We start from the raw sequence: 12,485 nt of genomic DNA on the forward strand, positions 1-12,485 counted from the left end.
CAAAAAAAAGCGCCAGCTAAGGCGAACCCAAATTGGCGAACGTCGCGCGACGTTCGCGAACATTCGGCGAACGCGAACAGTCGATGTTCGCGCGAACAAGTTCGCAGGCGAACAGTCCGCGACATCCCTACTCATAGTGATCTGATTTGTAGTTATGGAGCAAATGTAACAGCTAATATAGTAATTCATGTAGCTAAAATAACTGGAAACAGTATATGCTATTCAATGTACAGTATCTAAACGACTCTTTGGCTAGATGAATACATTTTTGGACCAAGAAGCTTTGTATTTAAATATGCCCCAAGGGTCTTGGAAAATTTGCAAGCGGTAAATCATAACTGGATTAAGATTTTAAAGTGGACAGTTCTAAAGGGCAACTAGTACATCATCACATACAATAGTTATTTATTAGAAACTTATCAGGACTGCACCAGGTTCGAAATACCAACATGCCTAGATATGGACTAAGAGATCATATGGAATTCCTTTGATTCTACACTCCAATAATTCAGCCCTAATTTATACTCTGCCTCTTTGACCCACATTATCTTGTACCTTATCTGCAGGTCCCCTCGTAAATGACTGACACCTTACACATAGATTGATATTCCTTTTTGTTGGTCCTTTGACCTATGAGCTGAATGTTGTATATATACCAAAAGGGTTGCCCTGTAACAGGGGTTGAAAGTGAAATCTCTGATTAATCATGGACTTATTCCAGGCCATGATTTCTCATTGCATTTGAATATTAAAAGGCCCATTAATGGCTATTAATACCAGAATAGTATAAACAAGTGCAAGAAATAATTTGACTGAAATTACTCATAAATTTAGTAACCGCAAATACCCATCTAAAGTTAGCATAGGGAATGTGCTGTCATTTATGTAAATAATGGAATTTCTGCCATTATAGCATGCATATTAAATCTGCAAAGACAAAGCTCCACTATTACATGTATAAAATACCAGCATGGGGAATGTCACAATTATGACATGAACAACTAAGTACAACAAATTCCAGTATATTCTTTTCATACAGTTGAACTGGAGATATTAAAGATATTCTCTAAGAAATTTGTATCAGGTTATAAAACGATTTGGTCCAGTCAATCAATTGACAGTTTATTTTTAAAGGAATCAATGGGAAAACAGGAGTAGAAGGGAAAAAAAAGACTGTCAGATGTAGAAACTCAATAGCCAAATTGGAAAAACCACAACGGTCATAAGAAACAGTTTAGTAAAAGCTGCCAGCCATCCTATTATTGTTTTTCATCTAATAACTTTAGATATAAATAATCACTTTTACTAGGAGGTATAATACGGACAACCTGGCAATCCTATCATAGTGCCATGCTATAGTTTCAGAAGTAATAGGCATTCAAAGCAAACGGGTGTAACAACAGGATCTCCAACTGCTGGGTGGCCCAGGAATGTAGTAGGACTGTTAGAGATCCTGAGTCCATCCTCACAGTTCAAGGGTTTCTTGCTTCAATTAGGACACTGGCACAATTATATTTCCTTAAAATAACTCATACCGTACTAGCCACAGTGAACCAAATGCCACTCCAATATATCCTTTCCACAGAGACATGATAAGCATGAGAATATCTATTTGAATTAGGAGGTTTCATCTTAGCTGCAAAAACTATTTTTATTACAGGAAGAGTTTTGGATTTTTCTCCCTGAATCAGTTCTACTGGCAGATACACTAGAAAGCTTCAAGAAAGGGTTGGGTGGGAAAGTGAGAAAATAAGTTCCTAAAATGAACTCTTAGTACAAAATTGATCCAGAGACTGGGCTTACTTTCCATCAAGGTATATTGGAGAGGTTCAATTGGTTTTTTTTTTATAAAAGGTTGAATTCAATGTACTTTTGTCAACCTTATCTATTATGTTACTATTTCTTACTATTATTATTTCTTATTAGTATGATTTATTATTATTATGATTTATTATTATTAAGATCTATATTGAAATGAACAGCTCTTCTGGAGCACTAGAGGGAATACAATATTGCAGACATTTTCCCTGGCACACTGCACCATGTTAAAAATGGCACTAGCCATCTCACTTGCTGCAAGAAAAGATATTGATGGAACCCATTAATAGAACACAGGAATTACCAGCAGGACCAGGGTGGATAAAACAAGCACATAAGACTGTTTATGGGATTTTGTCCAGGTCATTAGAACTAATATTAAAAGGAAGATGGATATGAGGGGGCTTGGAGGTTATTAACAATGTCTCCCAATTAAAAAAATACAATAGGGGCCAATGTATTATTAAGATGTTTATTATTTAAAATATCATATTGATGTCAATCTTGTGAATCGCTGTTGTCAATCTTCTAGCTGCCATCGGGACCAAGTTTTTCTGCGGGGCCCAAAGATGACATAGGGCCCCTGTACATGTGCCCCCGTCCCTCCCCCGATGGCTGCCATGATGTTTTCTTACTTCAGTGCTTCATTTCTAAGGAGAGATTGCTCAGTGTTAGCCATGGAGACGGTATGTGTATAATTCTGAAATTTGTTATTTTTTTAAATATTTATTTACTATTATTTATATCTCATTCCCTTTGCTGCTAATTTAAAGGTCAACTATAACTACTACAACTAATAACATTTTCTCCCATCTCATCATATTTATCTCTCTCATAGATTTGGCCTAGTTCAGTGACCTCTGCCCTAGTACAATCTCACCCTTTATTATGGGCGCTTTAGTTACAGAATTATAGTATATTTATGAAAGCCAGAGAATATTGTATGAATAAGAGCAGTAGATGGATATGGTCTATACATCAAGTGAACTATAATGAGAATTAACAGTTCCCTTACCTCTCTGCAGGTGCCACTTGATATTACTTTTCACACCCCTTTCATTCCAGATGTTACGAACGAAGGGGTGTGACAGTAGCTGCTCTGCAGATGGCCTCCAATCCGGATTTTTCTGGAGGCATTTCTTTATAAAATCATGGAAGTTGTCACTCCTGGAAAAAAGAAACAGATGCAAAATTATAATTGTTCATGTTGTATAAAAACTAAAGTCCCAGAGCTAAATTCCCATGTGCCCTATATACCCCATAAGCTTCTATTTTATGGAAAGTCCTTTTGTTAAACATTGTGATCTTGATCATGTTACTCTGTGCCTAATAAACAACACAGACAAAGCATAACAAGACAAAAGCTGTTCAAGAAGGTAGTAGACAGCGAGACCCTTCCCTTCCAATGGTTCAACTGATCTGCCTGATTAGGGGGGTCTATTTTGCTTTCTTTCTAACCCTAAATTATTAGAGTACATTTACCTTCTACCATAATATGATGTCTCTGGTTTTGCCAACATCTTGGCCTGGCTTGTATTGGCTGCCAGATAATAACCCCAAGATCTTAAGCTAAGCATGAGCTCCTGCACCTGAGCATTCAAGAGCTACACATATATAACACTTTATCTTCACCCTCACTTCTTTCCCATTTATCTCTTCCCCATCCTTACTTCACCCCAATTCCCAATGTCCCCCTTGCCATAACTTCTCCCTTGCCTATTTCCCCAAATGTTTCCTTGACTCTCACATTTGTACACCCCTTTACCACATTATCAATATCCCTACATTCTCCTCATTTCCTTTTCATTCCCCACCCTCTCCACCACACCCTCTTTTCCTGTTTCAGTGGAAATCACTCACCATGAGTCCCATAGCAATACTGGAGCGGGACCATGCATTATTCTTTTGATGCGTGCATGGCTGGGAAATCTGCTGAATGCTAGGTTGGAAGAAAATAGAAGATGAGAATATGATTGACAATCACAACATTACTTGAAAAACAACAAATCTTGAAAAAATCTAATTAACTTAATTGTATATTTGTTACTTGATTGCCAGCATACTGACAAAATAACGGTATTGGAACTGGCAAATTCAAATTTTAGTAAATCAGCCCCTTACTAACCAGCCCCATAGTTTTCAATATTTAATAATATCCTGTGTTAAAGCGTGACACCTAAATGTCCTCTAACTTTTTTACAAACAGTTCTTTATGCACTATAGCACACACACTGGGGTTTACTTACGGTAGTATCCTTCTGCCATTTCAAGGGCGGAGATTCCCAGTGACCATACATCAGCCTACATATTGAAATATGGAAGAAAAGGCAACTATTAGAAAAGAATATACACAGGTCACATGAAAAAAACAATTACAGATCATTCAGATTCTTTTGTTATCTATGCATCTGCAACCTCACAATAATTCTATTTTGTAAGAAAATATAGTAAAACCCCCATATTATGTGTTGGAAAATCAGGAAAATTCATTCAGCATGATATATTGGTGGGACCAAATGTAAAATCAGAGGATGTAAAATTTTAATTCCAAGTATTGAAGTGATGCGATCTTTAAAAAATGACCCCAAACACCCCAGGCTGAGTGTGTCACACAGAGTTGGAAAATCCCGTAAAGAGTCAAGTGAAGTTGGTTTCTAACATTCCTGTGCCCTGCAGTTCTCTCCTTCACTTCATATTCTCCCTCTCATATCACAGAAACCATATTACAGCTTTGTATTCACTGTTATGAGAGGGGTATGTGAAGTGAGTTAAAAAGATCACACAGTGCACCTTGTACAAGTTACATACATTATATATAAAACGAGAGAGAAGACATCACAATACCTTAGAGGTGTATTCTATGACCTTATAGTCAGTGTTGGCCAGTACTTCTGGTGCCATGTATGGAAGTGCACCTGCAGTACTATTACTTCTTTCACCAATGGTGGCATAACTGACATCACCTGAAATTGTATAACAAAAGCAGGAATTTTAATTTTCATTTATAAATGCAACCCACCATGACGATAGAAATAAATATCCGTTTGTTCAGGTTTTTGGTATCACTTACTGATCTTCACTTCTGCATCAGATGTTATCATGATGTTGTTTGGCCTTAAGTCATGATGAATCACCTTGTGCTTATCAAGGTGGCACAGGCCCTGAATAAAGGAAAAGTGAAAATATAAATATTTTTCTTGCCGTTTAATGAATTCGATTTATCCAGAATAGTACCAAGGAGTTTCACTTGAGACATACCTTTAATACCTCCTTGCAGGTATAAGCAATCCAGCCCTCTTTCAAGGAGTGGGATATGTTGCTGTTAAAGAGCTGTTTTACCGATGTCCCACTGTAACGCTCCATTGAAATCCACAGTCCCTCATATTCTGGCATTTTTACAGAGGCAGGTTGGAAATATGCCCCGTAATAGCCAATGATGTTTCCATGGCCAGAAATGGTTTCTAGAACCTGCAGTTCATTGAGGACTTCTTTCTGCTTCTAGTTTAAAAAAAAAAAAAAAAGTAAAGTCAATACAATAAAATGACTATTTCAAATACCCCGACCTAACTTGTAGTTCTAAAAAAACATCAACATTGTAATATCTCTACACGAGAATTGCATAATATGATTAACACTCTCAGTTCTTTTATTTCTTAAATCCCATACATTTTTCAAATGGTATTCACTTATTTTTACAGTTACATAGTTATTAGTTTAGCAAATTACCCTACTACTACAAATCATAATGTAGGTGTTACAAAAAAGCTTATTAGTCCTTAATTATAGTAATCGTATCAAGACACATTACCTCTTCATCTTTCATGATGGTAACTGCCACTTCCTTTTGTTCTTTACGGTGCCATCCCTACAACAAAAGAAGCAAAAGAATCTCTGTGATCATTACTGTTTGGAACATTATGGAAAAGCAAACGCATATATTGTGTGGATATGGGAAGGTTTATTGGCAGCTTCAGAAGCACAAGAAAACAAAGAAGGGACAAAACTCTAGAGGGTACAACTAATTGGCTGTATTTACAGAATCACCCAAAATATGACAAAAATAACCCACTAACTGAAATATCTTACATTATAAATGACACCGTAGCTGTCCTCTCCGATGGGCTCCAGGACTTGTACATAACTCCGTGGCTTCTAAAAAAATAGCATTGTATAAAAAAAACATGATAAATACAAAACTGAATTTAAGGCAGTTGGACAAATAACCTTTCCAACATGAAAGAAGCACAGGGGGTGTAGGGGGAACTGGGAACTAGTGTATTAGGGGAGAAGGCTGAGGACTGGAATATTTAAGTCAAACCATTAAAGTAGAGCTTTTGAGTCACTTAGCGTTCCAAAATACAGTTCTACAGCTGCTTACCGGGTATTTAGTTGCAAGTAGATGTTGATATGCCTGGGGAAGACAAAAAACATATTTTTAGATCAACTATTCTTGGGGAGCTGCTAAAATTATAATTTGAAGGAAAAGGAAAGGTTTATTTACTGGAGAGGGGTTGTCAATATGTTCGGTAACATAGCTAGGCTCACACATATAAAGTATACTATGGTTTATATTTACTGGTACATCTTGGTTCAAAGAGAGAACTTATTTTTGTTAGACGAACTGAACCCTGGAGTGCAGGTGCTTCAACGGACATTATGGGGGTACATTATTAAAGATCGAGTTGTGTTTTTCCAAAATTGGGTTTTCAGGGGTAGCTTTCTCTAAAAACTTGAGAAAAACTTTGAAAAATAAAAATGCACATTTTTCTCGTTTACATTTTTTTTGTTTCGAGATCATTTCATTAATCAGGGTTTGTGCTGAACTATACTTAGCTTTGAGAAGAGCTTTGTTTTTTTTTTAAAACAGAAGACTTCTCAGTTAACTGGTGATTGGTTTTGAGAAGCCATTTAGACTTGTCTAAATTCAAATTACAAGCAGCTACATCAGTCTCTGAGCAGCAGCTCATTAAACAGAAGAGCAGACCATTTAAATATAGACTAATGAAAGATTTAATTAAATAATTCTGCTCAAACCCTTTTAAAGGCTTTAAGACTTACCTGGTTGTTGTCGCCCACTTGCTCCTCAGAGATTTTGGAGATTTCAGGCTGGCAGGTGTTGGTGCCTGATTCCTCTGCTATCTCCTATTTAGGACAAAGAAAATGTATTTTTAGATGACTGATCTGAACCCTTGATTTTAAAAAAGAACTGCAACACCCAAACTTCATGTCCATAAATAAGTAAAGAAAGCAGAGTTGTGGTGCAGGGTGAATGATTGTTATGTTTGGCTGTGTCCTTTTTTAAAAACCATAATTTCTCTTATTGTATCAATTCAGCTTAATGAATATTCTGAATCAAGCCTTATATATAAGCAAGTGAGATGTATGTATGTATATTTTTATTTGTATACCACTCCTTGAGGGCAAAGCACTGTACAGCAAAACAATAAATTAGTAGTAACAAACAAGTGGTCACTGCAATAATAAGTGACAGTAAGTGCAGTATTAGAAATACAATTCACATAAATATAAAATATAATTACAATACAAATGAAATGCTCAGTGACAAGGAGACAAAAGGATGGAGGACCCTACCCCGTAGGGGTGAGATAATGTTAATGCATTGTGTAATACATGCCCTGTGTTTTTATTTTGAATGTGGGATTTTTATCCTACAAGTCTCGGTGTGAAAATATTGTCTCAGGAGATATCATTAACAAATGAATATAAAGGTTTAATTAGATCTTTCTGCTCATACCTCATCGATGATTCTGAGGTTTTCCTCGTTTGTTTCAGCACTCTCTTGCTGGTTTTCCTCATTTATTTCAGCACTCTCTTGCTGGTTTTCCTCAATTATTTCAGCACTCTCTTGCTGGTTTTCCTCATTTATTTCAGCACTCTCTTGCTGGTTTTCCTCGTTTGTTTCAGCACTCTCTTGCTGGTTTTCCTCAATTATTTCAGCACTCTCTTGCTGTTTTTCCTCATTTATTTCAGCACTCTCTTGCTGGTTTTCCTCGTTTATTTCAGCACTCTCTTGCTGGTTTTCCTCAATTATTTCAGCACTCTCTTGCTGTTTTTCCTCAATTATTTCAGCACTCTCTTGCTGTTTTTCCTCATTTATTTCAGCACTCTCTTGCTGGTTTTCCTCAATTATTTCAGCACTCTCTTGCTGTTTTTCCTCATTTATTTCAGCACTCTCTTGCTGGTTTTCCTCGTTTATTTCAGCACTCTCTTGCTGGTTTTCGAGTTCAGGCTGGCAGGTGTCATTGCCTGATTTCTGTGTTGTCTCCTGTAGATAAAATTTGTAGATATGTGAACTGAACCCACTTGATTAAAGAAGAATTGCAACACCCAAACCCCTATATATGAGGCCACAAGTAAATTGCACTTGCAGCCAATTCAGAATGGGAGGTGGGACAGGCTCCCCTGTCCCAAACTTGGTGGTGCCTAACAAATTTGCTCCCCAGAGTGAATCTGGGTTTAATATTCCTTTAAAATATTTTTATATTTTATATATTACATATTTTATATATTACAACCATATCATTTTTTCTTACCTGACAGATGTCAATATCAGGGGTTTCTGGAGCCACCTGGCAGATGGTTATAGCCGGCTCCAGTTCTTCCTCTGGTTTTAATTCCTAAGAGGAATAAAGTTAGTTAGCTGATGAACTTCTTATAATGCTGTAGTTCAATATCTAGCATGTTATTTGTATAAAGCATTCACTCAACTTCATAAAATCAATCAATTTTATGTTTCTGTACAATTTACTTGACAAGTGGCATTGCCAACAGGTTGTACATAATTAAGAGAGGAAAGTAGATTAGAGCCACACATCTCTGGTATGTGTTGGGGGGCAGGTGTATAAGGGGGTTATTTATCAAAGTCCGCTCGGGTTATTTTATGCTTATTTATTTTTACATTTACTCGAAAATTTGCTTTGCGCTAAAAAGTCAGAATTTCACTAATTTTAAGATTTTTCTGAAATTTTCTCCTGAAAACTCTGTAAACTTTGGGGTATTGCATTCGGAGTTTAGTACATGTAATGATCCAAACGTAGATGCTAGTCTTATTTATATCACATATTTGGAGTTCATTAGTTATAGTTAGCTGTTCAAAAAACATCATATTAAATGGTAAATTCTTCTGTTTACATTAATAGCAACCATTTTGCCCAATCAACTATGCCGAGGTCAGCCCCATGGCTTTATACCACTTCTTTTCTGCTTTCCTGCAGAGTATCACCAGGTTACCCTGGTTAAGAGCAATGATATGAGACTGTTAGATCAGTGTTCTCCTCTAGGAATATTGTGATGTTCCAATGGGGAGCACTGAGCTAACAGCTCTCATGTCAAAATGTGGTTAAACTTTTGGAGCTGGGCCCACTAGAAAAGGCTTGGAACTTGGCTGGGGAGGGGGCAGACCCAGGAATCTAATCAGAAAAATGAACTTTGGTAATGATACTAATAATAGTAAGCACAACATATAAAAACAGTTGAGTGAAAAAATGGTGGTGTTACTTTATGCAATTAAAGGCCTATCATATATGCTTAGTTATGACTAAAGGAGTGTGGCTTGTTTTGGAAAAATATGCTTTTAATTAGATATAACTAATATGAGTAAATATGATATAATAATAATGTCTAAATAAATGCATGGTCAGTATAGGGATTTATTTTGATAATAATATAAAATCAATGTATTTTCCTTTTGACAGGAGAGAATGAGGTTTCATCAACAAAGAAAACGGTTTTAACAATAAAGTCCATGCCGTTATGAAATGTGCCATCTATGGAAATGGTAATGGATTATTCTGTAGCTGAATGTCACTATTAAATGACATTAAAAGTAAGGAAGGTGCCCATGTTTATCAAGTCATGGACATTATTATTCAGATGAGAAATAATTGGGAAATGTTGCCAATTGTGAATAAACGGGCTAAATCCAGTTTACCCAGTGTTTTTCTTTTGGACCAGTAAGAATTGATGGTGCAGCTTCATCAAGGTATAAATCTATAGAAAGGAAATAATCTGGTTTTGATAGTACTAATAGGAAAATTGTGTCACTTCTTTTAATGTTGTCCAATTCTTCATCACTTACCACAACAGATTCTTTGGTTGGATGATTAACTTTTCTTTTCTAAGAAGACAAAAAAGAATTATTACAAAAAAAGAAATGAGCAAATAGGAAAACTATAATTATATAAATGATATAAATCCAACTTCCCTTAGTTAATAGAAAACACATAAATGTATTTGATTGTAATAAAATCACATATTAAATACAATTTCAGTTTTTGGATTTGGTGAAGCTGAATTCAAATCACAAGATATTGGGAGTTATCAGCAATCTAAATATGGTAATAAGGATTTGATTATTGGGTCAGTAATCTGTAGTGACTGATTTGGTATTAAATGACTAGGGATGGGCAAATTTGACCCGTTTAGTTTCGCCAAAAATTTGCCGCCGGCGAAATGTCACGACTCCCATTACAGTCTATGGGCGTCATTTGTTTTTTTCCCACCATGCAAGTCTATGGGCGTAATTTCCGTGGCGAAACAAGGCGAAAAAATTCGCCCATCCCTGTAAATGACATAGTTGGTGCAAACACAAGTAGAACGTATTGTATCCCCTATACTAAAGCCAAATCATATAACAAAAATGAATGGAAACAGCACTAGTGACTGTAGCACAATACAGATATATTGAGGAACAGTCAGTCTGTCTCTATCTCATCATCATGTTATTAGTAGTGATGGGCGAATTTATTTGCCAGGCACGAATTTGAGGCGAATTTGCGCTATTCGCCGCCAGTGAATAATTGAAAAATGCAAAACGCCCGCAAAAATTCGCCGGCGTCAAAAAAAAAATTTCACAGCGTCGGGAAAAAACGGACGCCGGCGTCAAAAAGACGCCGGTGCCGTTTCGCCAATTTATCGCCGTTTCGCAAATTTTCCGGCGAAGCGAAACGGCGCAAATTCGCTCATCACTAGTTATAGTATTAGCAACTGTCACAAACAGAACAATGTTCAGAGATAATCCAGTAACAGAGTTTGAGGACAAGTTTCTCCCCCATGAAGTTATTCACTAAATGAATTATGTCATGTTATAGTAGAAAAAACAACGTCCTTACCTTGCGAAAACAAAAACATTTGAAAATAGTTTTCCACATTTTGATGTTAGTTGTTTTTTTGTTAGATGTTAGATTTTTTTTTTGTTGTTTTGATACGATAAAATATTCTTCTGTGGAGAGAAAAAAAGAAAACCATTTAGTAAAGAAACAGTTTAGTAATCCCAATACTTTGTTCTATGTAATATCCCGATATATATATATATATATATATATATATATATATATATATATATATATATATATATATATATATATATGAGGCCCAAACAGCCCCCACCTCCACACTAGTGGTATATATAATCAAATGCCCTTGTGGTTTATTGTACTGTGGCAAGAAGGTGAGGCAGCTAAAGGAAAGGATAGGCATCGAGCGAGTATTAGGGCAGCGTTAGACCCAGAGAGAGTCAAAAATAAGAATAAAGACGACCTGAAACAGGACAAAGCCCAACAGCCGGTGGCCAAGCATTGGGCGGAGGCCAAACATAGTGCCTCCTCCTTTAGATACCTGCCGATAGAGCAGATACAAATGCATCCAGGAGGTGGTGATGTAGGAAAAGCGCTTTTGAAAAGGGAAGCCTTTTGGATTTATGAACTCAATTGCGTCTCACCAAAAGGTATGAATGGGCAGATCAAGTTGTAAGTTGTAGAGTTGATCTAAATGGATAAATAGAGTCTGGTAGTTCTTTTACAAACTTTCTATTTATTCTGTGGCTTTTACAGTGAAAGGAAATGTTTTATAAATTATGGATACAATTTAGCTACAACTTTGTTTCTCTTTTCCTTTTAGGACACTTTAGTAACATATGGATTTTAATTGAGCACTGTAACACGAGCTTATGAAACACACCGGTGACATCTTGTGGACAAAATGAATTTTACAAGTACACATAACTTATACACTGTTTGATATCACGAAATGTTTTGTCAATTTTTTTACACGTTTTTATACACTAATTTATGGTATTTATGATGTATATGCGATGAGTGTTCATGATGATAACACTATCTGGGTAAAAATTATTTTTATGTCACATATATGAAGATGGTCACAAGGGTTAAATCACTTCATTAACAGGTTTGGATAACAAGCACCCATTGGAGAATTTGAATGTGTTAGACTATTTAAGATTGGTCAATGTATTTTTGTATCATCCTTGAGAAAGGTCCTAACAAGGACGTTGGATAATGGTACAACGGAATAAATGATTGAGAATTTTTACATGGGAGTGCCGGTTTTCTTGAATTGAAGGTTATATATATTTTAACCATGCACCCCGGCTATATAGGCCACAATAGAGTTTGCCTTGGAATGAGGATACTCACTGGACTGTGATATATATATATATATATATATATATATATATATATATATATATATATATATATATATATATATACTGTATATATGTCTGTGAGTGTGTGTGTATAGATACATTTACAGCTATGGGATCCATTACCCAGAAACCTGTTTTTGAGAATGCTCCATAATACAGGAAGGCTATCACCCACAGACTCCATTTTAGTCAATTAATTAAA

At 36.0% G+C, this 12,485-nt stretch overlaps 2 protein-coding genes across 2 annotated transcripts in view; both read right to left on the minus strand.

Moving 5' to 3' along the window:
• Positions 1–2,281: 2,281 nt before the first annotated feature.
• LOC121395484 (traf2 and NCK-interacting protein kinase-like) overlaps positions 2,282–12,485 on the minus strand; it is a 54,549-nt gene continuing 44,345 nt past the window's right edge. The window contains exons 11-14 of the mRNA XM_041569055.1: positions 4,065–4,119; positions 3,679–3,757; positions 2,834–2,985; positions 2,282–2,468 (exon numbers count right to left, since the gene is read on the minus strand). Coding sequence (XP_041424989.1) covers positions 2,455–2,468; positions 2,834–2,985; positions 3,679–3,757; positions 4,065–4,119 — 300 coding nt within the window. The 3' untranslated portion in view covers positions 2,282–2,454. The remainder of the gene's footprint in view (positions 2,469–2,833; positions 2,986–3,678; positions 3,758–4,064; positions 4,120–12,485) is intronic.
• Positions 4,803–6,168, minus strand: LOC121395585 (serine/threonine-protein kinase mig-15-like). Its single transcript, XM_041569398.1, has 4 exons — positions 5,905–6,168; positions 5,627–5,683; positions 5,077–5,316; positions 4,803–4,979 (listed from the first exon to the last, which is right to left on the minus strand). The coding sequence occupies exons 2-4, from the start codon at positions 5,639–5,641 to the stop codon at positions 4,881–4,883; spliced, it is 354 nt and encodes a 117-aa protein (XP_041425332.1). The 5' UTR covers positions 5,642–5,683; positions 5,905–6,168; the 3' UTR covers positions 4,803–4,880.

The sequence above is a fragment of the Xenopus laevis genome, chromosome 7L, assembly GCF_017654675.1.
Source record: "Xenopus laevis strain J_2021 chromosome 7L, Xenopus_laevis_v10.1, whole genome shotgun sequence".
Taxonomy (NCBI): Eukaryota; Metazoa; Chordata; class Amphibia; order Anura; family Pipidae; genus Xenopus; species Xenopus laevis.